At 34.4% G+C, this 10,648-nt stretch overlaps 1 protein-coding gene across 1 annotated transcript in view; it reads right to left on the bottom strand.

The window, feature by feature from the left end:
• Positions 1 to 681: 681 nt before the first annotated feature.
• The window catches only part of TMEM64 (transmembrane protein 64), a 19,603-nt gene continuing 9,636 nt past the window's right edge, over positions 682 to 10,648 (bottom strand). The window contains 2 exon segments of the mRNA XM_016185658.2: positions 682 to 4,553; positions 9,789 to 9,944. Of these exon segments, the coding sequence (XP_016041144.2) occupies positions 4,365 to 4,553; positions 9,789 to 9,944 (345 nt within the window). The 3' untranslated portion in view covers positions 682 to 4,364.

Genomic DNA, 10,648 nt, shown 5'->3' with positions numbered 1-10,648 from the left:
CTGGGAAAGGGCAGTGCTGGTACATGATGGTAGAGGAGGAACTGGGGGTGAGAACAAAACTGAGGAATTTTATACATATACCAGTAACTGTATTTACTTTAAACCGTTAATGTATCAATGATTTTTTAAAGCAGCCTTTACATTGAAGGTATAAAAGATTTGTACTCTTTGGCCTATTTTGTGTTCAACAGGCATTTTTAACATAAAATGGTTATAAAAAGTATACTTCTGATAGTGTGGGATCTGCTACAAATAAACAAGAACAAGAGTTACTCTGGATGCTAAAGATGAAAGTTATATGGGAGGTGGAATATGCCCTCAAAAAAAGTAGCTCATGAAAACAGCTCATGGAAAATCACTTGATTTAAAGTCACTTGAAATAATGAAAGACATCAAAAACTTGGCAGCCTGAGATAATTATTTGAGAGGAAGCATTTCATGAGCGAGAGGCACTTATCAAAAAAGCAAAGCTAAAGAGCAAGTGTCAACACAGGACATCAGAGTTTTTTCTCAGAGACTCTCAACTATAACCATAACCATAACCATAACCATAATCATCTCCATTAGGGTTAATTATCAGCATTCCCATTTTCAAGAGCACCTCCTCCCTTCTCAGTCTCTCCCTCCCATGGAACATGTCTCTATATCCATTATAAAAAGAAAGAGAACAGAAGAGAGAAACAAAGTATCACCTTTTATTTTCTCAGGCACACAAGTGGTCTGGGATACCAATTCTCAAGAGATTGTACTGTTTCATCTGTAGAATTATCTACATTAAAACTTAAACTACTTTAGAAAAACAGTTTGCAGCAATCATTTTTCAATTCAAAAGTACCAAGTTATAATCTAATTATGGAATAAATGAACAGTTTATAGTCAGTATATGAGGTTGCTACTATAAGTCCTGAGTTTTAAATGTCCTATAAAATAGGTGATTCTTCTCCCTTCTTTAAAGTTTTTTTTTTATCTTAAAGAGATGGTTTAAAAAATCATATCCTAAATAATTGATAACAGAAATCAGCAATGTCCATTTTAAAAACCACATAGTGTTATACCAACTGTCACTGTTCAGTGAGAGGTTTCTGTCTGAAACAAACTTCCAACACAGAGGCCATCTATGTAGATCAGTATCATTGTTCCTGAGGTTTATCTAACCCTCTCTTTTCTTCTGTGAATGAAACTTGATTTTGAATGACATGGAATTTCTATGTATCTAAGGACTATCCTGCGTAGTGCATATATAGAGATTTCTTCAAGCACTCTAAAGAAAATAGCACCTTTTCCAAAGAACAGTCCAAATCAGCATTGCATATTAACAAACACAAAAATGTATTGTAGTTATACCAGTTAGCTCAGCTGCAACAAAAGTAAGTAGGAGTAAAACGTGTTATAGTCAAATATTCGACTCTGTTGTGGAAGTCATCTTAGAAAGGTTGATAGTTGGGTACAAAGTACATAAAATGACACTATGGTGGGCTCTGGACATACCTATATAGTGACTTCTAAAGATGAATAATATACATTCTAATCAGATCTTTTTCTCTTACTTTCATAAATAAAAGATTATGCATTTCAACTTATTTCACAAATCAGATGATCAGTTGAAAACATGAAAACATTTTTTTTAAAGTTCACATTACAAAATTTGGCATAGGGTAAACAAAATCATTAACAATAAACCAGAAAATATGATAAACTTACAAAAAAGTCAGTAGAATTAAAAATAGAACATGTATTTCATTAGATTTGGGAAACAGGTATATCATATGCTTTTTTAAAATGTGCATGCACAGAACAATTCTATACTGCACTTAAACAGCTGGAGAAACCCAAAACATTTTATCTTGTCAGTATACATTTTATGGCTGGAGGCAATTTCTGGGCAACACAAAAGGATCCTGTAAAAATGTGTTGCTGTCATAAAGCTGGTTTGCAGGGTTAAAGATGGAGTAATAAAGTTTGGCAATGCATTATAGAACTTAAGAGTCAACAGATTTAAAACTGTAGCAACGAAAGTTAGCTGTCAACTAGCATGACTACAATGGATATTTGTTTTATTGAAAGTTGGAAAAGGATGAAGAAAAGAAAAACTGCCACTTTAGTATTTTAGAAATATAAGTCCATACTTTAAGAAAAAAAAAGGATGATTTTATTATATAAAATTATGATTGGCAGGATACAGAAAAATTATTTCTTTTACCTTTACATATTTATGTACCAAGCAAAATCCAACAACTGGAAGAATTCATTATAAACTACCAAAAGATAGTCATTTGGTGAAATTATTCAAGTTACAAAATGCTAAGTAAATAAATGCGCTTCAAAATACATGAAGTATAACACAAGTATTAATGATCTTAAACTTATAAAACCTTTAACACAAACTAATCAAAAAAGCTCAAAAACATTTTAAGTTAGAAAAGAATAAATCAAATGTATTGTTCATTTAGGATTAATAAACTAAAATCGTTTGAGGATTAAAAATGAGTAACTATATTCTATTACTCTATTTTTTACACCAATAAAAGAAAAGATTTGGAGGCCATGGTCCGGGAGGTGGTGAAATGGATAAAGCATTGGATTCTCAACCATGAGGTCCCGAGTTCAATCCCCAGCAGCACATGTACCAGAGTGAGATCTGGTTCTTTCTCTTTCTCCTCCTATCTTTCTCATTAATAAATAAAATATTTAAAAAAAGAAGAAAAAAAAAAGATTTGGAGGCCAAGTGTGTGCTGTAGACCCAGGTGCCTCTCAGATCATTTGCACTAAGGTCTTTTGGTATCAAGAAAGAAATGAACTACACTCTTATTCAAAGAGAAGAAAGCTTAAAAAGGAAAACAGTTGTACTTACAATGTGGCAAAAATGTATGAATCAAAGTGACCAAATTCATTTCTAACATAAAGCTAGAATAATTTACTTCCCAAGAGTTCTGTTCTATTTAATAAGTCTGGGCACAGGTTTTACCCTAATGAAAAGGTAAATGGGAGGTATTGGATAAGCTAGAATCTTGGTAGCCAAGAATGAGATACCCATTATAAACTTTGCATCCATGCCTCTAATCTTAGTTGTAAAGAAAACTAATAATCATTGAGCTTTACAATCAAACTATTGATATTTTGAAAATGAAGAATACATATTATGTTAATCATATGCCCAATTACTATATGTTATAATCGTTAGTGCTATTAATAAATACACTTAATTCATGCTACAAAACAAAGAAATAAGAGACTTAATTTCACATTTCAGAATTCCTGAGTCTTACTGAGAAAACAGGTACCAAATAATAAGAAAAACCAAACAAAACAAACCTACTCTATAGTACGGCAAATGATATAAATTTGGACATTAACATTACCATTATTATACTTTTAAAGCTGAAGACTATGGGGACAATAATTAAGTACTTCAACAGATTTATAAAGATGATTTTAAAGCTTAGATTTTATTTTTGTTGATTTGTTTTTAAAGGCGTTTTGCTCAAACAAGGCCACCTGAGTGACATCTTCAATGATGGTAGGTAAGCCCATCATTCTAAAGAAACAGTATCTTTCTTTGAAAGCCTAATTATGGATATAAAAAAGGAAAAAAAAAAGTTTAATAAATTTTAGTAAGACTGCAATGGGACAGCCCTTTGATGTAAAATTTTAAAAAGCCAATGAATTAAAGCAAGGGTTCTAATTTGGACTACCACCTATTTAACAATTTTCCCTTTTTCTCTGCATATTACACAGTGAAACTTAAAAAGGTATCTTAAGAGCACTTCAGTCCCACAATGTAGGATTTAAGCTTGTGTGAAGAGGTGTAAATGGCCCTGCAGCAATATGAATGCAGATATACATTCAACCAAAGTTAATGTCAGTTTTCTAATTGGGAAAAGGAAAGCAAAGTGGTCTCACTTGAAACAGTAACACATAAAACACCACTTGCCCTTTCTGGGAAGACTACTAAAAGCAAAAACCATAAAAAATAATATTAAAAAATGCATTACCTTAAGTCATCTTTATAAGCAGGAAAGATGCATTCATGGACTTTATAAAATAAAAACACTAAACAGAAAAATATTTGGGTTACTTCTCTGTTTATAAGTACTCAGAAAGAAAAATAAGTAAAAAACACTAAAGTGCAGACCTATATAGGTCATTATGGGTATAGTAACTGATAAAGTGGTACAGCCAAAATTGCATCTACATTTACAATTCCAGAAAATGATTCTTGCTTTTAAAAATATTGTGCAATTTAAAAACTAGTCAGTTTTGCTTGTGCCATAACACAATTAGAACTTGTCTCTGTCCATGAGTGAAGTAACCGCTACACCACGGGTAGCACAATAGGCTCTTGACAGCCATACATTTCCTTAGACTCATACAACATTGATTCCACCTCCAGAAAATGTTAGGGTCCTCTTGTAGAATGAAGAGCCACTGATATTTGGTTGATTGCCTTTAACCAGAGAGGTTTTCAGTTCCATTTCACAAGCTACAATGGCTGCATTTAGTTCCACTTGAGCTCGATGAACTACATAAAACATGAGGCCTATACTTATAATAATCTGTGAGTAAAAATAAAACATTAGAGTTAGTGATGCTTTCTGCAGAAAAAAAAAGGAAAAATAAAGCTAGTAAATACATGGCTTAATAATGTGTCAAACAGAATATTTCTGAAATATGGCCAGGTAAGATTTAAGCAGTTTGCATAGCATAGAGCTATCTTTTCCCTGGCTGCTTCCATTGAGAGTTTAATAACAAAATATGTAAGGAACCACTACATCATATTAGGTAAACACAAGGTGAACATACATTCTATTTAGCCCACATAAATTATGTTTGCTTGGCATAAGTCAAACTTACATCTAAAAATCTTCCTCTAAGGAAATAACAATGCTACACTAGAGGTAAAAGCTGGCTAAACTCTATTAATGTTATTCACATAGTAGTCTACCTTTCCAGGACTATAAATATCCACAGATTATTTCTCTTTCTTCATAGACTATTTCTAAACCCACCTAGAGAGAGGCAGTCATTTTCAAATGAACTACCTGATGTAACTAAAATGGTTCCTAATATATTAGGAACAACTTACAAATGAAATGGCCAATGCACTTCATAAGAAATTAGTAACAGATTGTGAACATGAAATTGTATTTAGAGAAAACACAATGAGTGGGAAAAAAAAAGTTAATGGGCAGAGGAGGTGGTCCATCAGGCAGAGTATAGGTTATGTGTGCATGAAGTTTTCCTTCAGTTTAGGGAGGGAGGGAGGGAGGGAGGGAGATAGATAGATAGATAGATAGATAGAGTGTGTGTGTGTGTGTTGTAAAATAAATCAACTGTTATTTTTTTTAGTTTATTGAATAGAGACAGAAATTGAGAGGGGAGGGAGAGGCAGAGAGAAAAAGAGACAGCGAAACACCTGCAGTCCTACTTCACCACTCCTGAAGTTTTCCCCCTGCAGGTGGAGACTAGGGGCTTGAACTCATGTCCTTGCACACTGTAACGTGTCTGCTTAACCAGGTGCACTCCACTTTACCCCAAATAAATATTTAAATAGTGGGTATAGGTAAAGAAATAGTAAAAATCATCAAACAGAAAGCAGAGTTCTAATCTTGGTTTAAACTAGTCAATAGTAATGTGATTTGAGCCCATTTGGGTGTTTCCAATTGCCTGACAGGAAGCTGTGGTTCTTCTGTGCCTTAACATTCTACAAACAACTCATCAGAATATCTAAGCAGCCCACATTTCCTAGGTGGCATTTATTCCAAAGTTCATTTGTAAATCAGTTCATTAGATTGTGGAGCAAATTATTCTCAGTAACACAAGGTTAAAGCAGGCATTATTTAATGCCCCAGCTAGTCTCTGAATACTACTCTTGTCAAAAATGAACCAAACATAACAATGTTTCAATTAAGCATATGCACAATTTCATCAATTTTATGAAAAACATATTCTAAGTGTTGAGGGTGGTGGAGAAAGAAGCAGAGCACATACTGTAAGGAGTATACAGTTGTGGGGAGATATGGAACTTAGTGGGGGACACTTTTAATTACAAACCCAATGCTAACGATTCTAAGCAAATTAGATATTGCAAAGGTAAGCCTTTACATCTTGTAATATGTTCTCAACAAATTAGCTTTCCTGAGAAAAATAAGATAAGCTTATTGAAAAAGTAAACCTGATAGCAACCTGTGATTGGGAACACCATCTTCACCATACTGAAAAGAGGATGTTCATTTCAGTTTAAAATGTGCTAAATTTGAACTGATTATTAGATATAAGAAGCAGTTCAATGAGTGGGTCTAAGCTTATGAAATGACTGACCTGAGGTTATGTATCAGGGATGATTACACAAACATACTAGCAATCAATATAATACATACATATATACATACATATATACATACACAAATAAATAAAATGTGGATTTTTTTTAATAATAAAAGTTCCAGGATAAATCTAGAAAATTTAGGTAGAATCTTAGAGAACAACTAGCTTAGGTGAAAAGAGAAAGAGATGCTGGTAAATGAATCAAGCAAGTTAAAAAAAAAAAGATATATATATATATAATAAGTAAAGGCCATGGTCAATAGTCTTAGGCTGCTAAGCAGTCAAGTCAGATTAGAATTGGAAAGTGCACCTGATTTAGACAAGGTCAATGAAGACCTTAGAAAGAGTAGCCTAAAGGAATGATGTGGCAAGACCATAGAAATTAAGACTCAGTGGAAAAAATGTTCAGGTTCCAAGCAAGGGTGAACTGCCTATATCTCCTTATGGGATTTTCCCTAGATGCTCTTGGGAGTTTCTATGGACTCTCCCCAAGAAAGTCTTTTTCTTGGCCCAGTGGAGGGTAAAAATAAATAAGACAACTGATTTGTAAAGTTACGCTATAAAATGAAAGAATTTAAAAAATAGGGACAAGAACAAGCCTTGCATAGAAAGGCAGGCATCCTTCCACTGTTAACTAAAACACAGGCTGATACATGATCCAAACATGAGAGTAAGTAGATTTCTTTTAAAAAATTATTACACACACACACACACACACACACACACACACGTAATAGAAATAGAGAAATTGAGAGGGAAATGGGAGATAGGTAGAGAGAAAGAGGGACAGCTTCACAATGCATGAAGCTTTCCCCTGCAGGTGGGGACTGAGATTCTTGCACACTGTAACATGTGCACTCAACCAAGTGCACTACCACCCAGCCCACAAGATTAGATGGAAATTGAGCTTTATACTTGAGAGCTTTGGAATGTCTTATTAAGTAAGAAGCCAGATAATCTCATGAAGATGAAGAGGAAGTAGGAGAAGTAATGAAAGTTGTGAGGAGTCAGAAACCACCACTGAGGAAAATGGGTTTGAGAAGGCAATGATCACAGTTGAGTATGTTGAAAAACTATCTGAAGGTTTGTCCCCATGAGAAATGTAACAAACCTGGTTGTAAGACTTCCGCCAAAAGAATAGGTGCAAAGGAGACCAAAACTTGTAATTCATTCAAGATTGATGATTTGACTGGTGGGTAAATTAAAAAAAAAAAAAAATCCAGAATATGGAAAAAAAAAAAAAAGTAGCTGAATTCTCAAACCATAGGTTGAATTTAAGTAGAAGAGATGCCTTCTTCTAGACATCAGTTTATCACTGTTTTAGTTTTAAAGACACAGTGGGTTCTTTTTAAGTAGTTACTATATTCAGAAATAAGTATGTGCCTCATATCTAAAATACATTAAAAATATCATGAATATCCCTACTCTGCTAATTTTAACTGAGGCTGCATTTTTTCCCTTTCCCTGTGCTTATCTCCCCCCTTCTAGATAAAAACTTACCTTTTTCTTTTTGTTTGCCATTTGTAAACTGAACAAATTCTTCCTAAAGGCAAATCAAGCTATAAGTAACATTAATAAAGCAAATAAAAATATCTCACTTTGGCTGTGACTGATGTTTTTGTTGTTTTTTTTTTTTGTAAAACCCTAAGAAATATTTTTACCTCACCACCCTTACAGCTATAACTTCAGACAAGTTACTATCCATCCAATAATATACTAGTAAATTAGCTCATGAAGGTCAGAGATAAAGCTTATTTGAAGTAGCTGACATTTTCCATAACTATACCTGCCAAGGCCAATTTCAAGCTACCTAAGTGAGTATATGCAGAGGTGGGCAGAGTTGTACACAGTCGGCTTGGGATAATAAATGTACGTACCTGCTAGGGTTTTGGTAGTTATCAAATAAGCTTAAACACTTAGATTTGAAAGGCTAAATTATCATCTCTATAAATCACCAGAAATAATAATTTTATATCTTTTTTTTTCCCCTCCAGGATTATCACTGGGGCTGTGCTAGCACTACTACAAACCCACTGCTCCTGGAGGCTATTTTTCCCATTTTGTTGCCCTTGGTGTTGCCCTTGTTGTAGTTGTTATTGTTGTTACAGCTGTCGTTGTTGGATAGGAGAGAGAGAAATTGAGAGAAGAGGGGAAGACAGAGAAGAGGAGAGAAAAACACCTGCAGACCTGCTTCACTGCTTGCAAAGCGACCAGGATCCTTATGCCGGTCCTTGCGCTTTGCGCCATGTGCGCTTATCCCACTGCACTACTGCCCAGTCCCATGATTTTATCTCTTACTTAGTAAGTCTTCGAAGGGAGTGTATTACAAATAAAGTAATGATTTTTCAACTCTTCCTCTATGCAATGTAAAAGGCATATATCAATTCACCCAGAAAGCAGAATTTTTCTTTTATAATCCTTTTATATGGAATTGTATGTACCACAAATTATAGTACAATGTGCATAATAACAATAATTCATTATGCAAATATCATCTGTATTGTGATGGAATATTTGATATATTTTAATAAATCAATGATTTCTTATAAGTCTATTGTTCTATATCAAACTGCACTTCAATTTACAGTGCTAGTAATCTAAAACATACCAGACATTTTTTATTGCCACCAGGGTTATCATAGGGGCCTGCATGCTCCTGGTGGCTATTTTTCCTTTTTTTCTTATTTTCTTCTTCTTTGTTTTTTTTTTAATCTCTAATCAGATAGGACAGAGGGAAACTTAAAGGCGAGAGGGATAGGGAGAGAGACAGTGAGAGACACCTGCACACCTCTTTTACAGCTTGTGAAGCTTCTCCCCTGCAGGTGGAGAATGGGACTGAAACCAGGGTCCTTATACACCATAATGCGTGTGCTCAGCCAAGTGTGCCACTACCCAGTCCATACCAGAGAATCTGAATAATTTAAGTGAAGATAAAGTAACTAAGAGAGAACTTAAACCCACCTAATCTCACTGAAATTATCTTCAGAAATATAACACTGAAATATAACATTAACAGTACACAAATTCAAATTGTATCCCTCCGATACCACAATCTTGTCAATCATTATTAAATTACTAATTTTAAAAAAACAATACATAGACTCAAAACAAAAGTATTTGACACAGTGAGTGTGAAACATAGTGGGCTGGAGAAATAGCATAATAGTTATGGAAAAGGCTTCATGTCTAAGGCTTCAAAGTCCCGGGTTCAATCCCCATCACCACCATAAACCAGAGATGAGCAATTCTCTGAAAAAAAAAAAAAAAGAGAGAAAGAAAGAAAAGAATAACTTGCAAAAAGAAAAAATTTCGTCATGTCTCCCTTTAAGAGAATTTTCAGTGAGAAGTCATTCAGAAGATAAAGCATAAATAAAAAATGTTCTTTATTTCCTGTATTTTAGATTAAAATAAACAAAAACATACAAAAGAGGAAAAAAAGAGAGAACCTTTAGCTTTAAACTCACCTGTAAACAAAAAGCAAAATAACCACTAACACTCTGCTCTGCAATCACATCTTCCATTGTCCGCAGGGTAGTGCCCAAGTAAGAATTGAGAAGCTGGGTAGGGAGCAGTCCAACTGAAGATGCCATCAGATAGTTGGGCAAGGAAAGATCAGTAATCTAAAACAGCAGATGAAAGAGAATGATGCATTAGCAAGAAAAATTTCAGTTTCACAAAAAGCAGTGTCTGTAGCTCTTGTTAGTGATTTTTCCTTCCTCGGGAGTAGTGACAGCTGAAACATGTTACAAAGCATTCTCACTCTTACACACAGAACATACACACAGAACACAGATTTAGATGAAAGGAACATTCAAAGAACAACTTTATCAACAACTGAAAATCAGCATGTGTGATTTATTTCATAAAAACAGATACACATGGGTCACTTCATAAAAGCAGTTGTATAGCTGTGAAGGCGTTCTGTGAGTATATTAAAATGACTTGGTCAATCCTAAATAAACCTAGAATTATATTCCAGTACTACAGACTCAGTGAATTATGCTGTTAGATATCTTTTTTTAAAAAAAAATACTTATTACCTTTTGTAGTCCTTGTTTTATTGTTGTAGTTATTATTGTTTTCATTGTTGTTGGATAGGACAGAGAGAAATGGAGAGAGGAGGGGAAGACAGAGAGGGGGAAAGAAAGACAGACACCTGCAGACCTGCTTCACCGCCTGTGGGTTCCTGCAGGTGGGGAGCCGGGGGCTCGAACCAGGATTCTTATGCTGGTCCTTGCTCTTAACCCACTGTGCTACTGCCCAACTCCCACACTGTTAGATTTCTAAGCTGCAAAATAAGAACAATAACTGCTGTTCATGGTTG

Source organism: Erinaceus europaeus, chromosome 1 (assembly GCF_950295315.1).
Source record: "Erinaceus europaeus chromosome 1, mEriEur2.1, whole genome shotgun sequence".
Classification (NCBI taxonomy): Eukaryota; Metazoa; Chordata; class Mammalia; order Eulipotyphla; family Erinaceidae; genus Erinaceus; species Erinaceus europaeus.
Note: the sequence above shows the minus strand (reverse complement) of the source record. Positions and strands in the feature narration are given on the sequence as shown.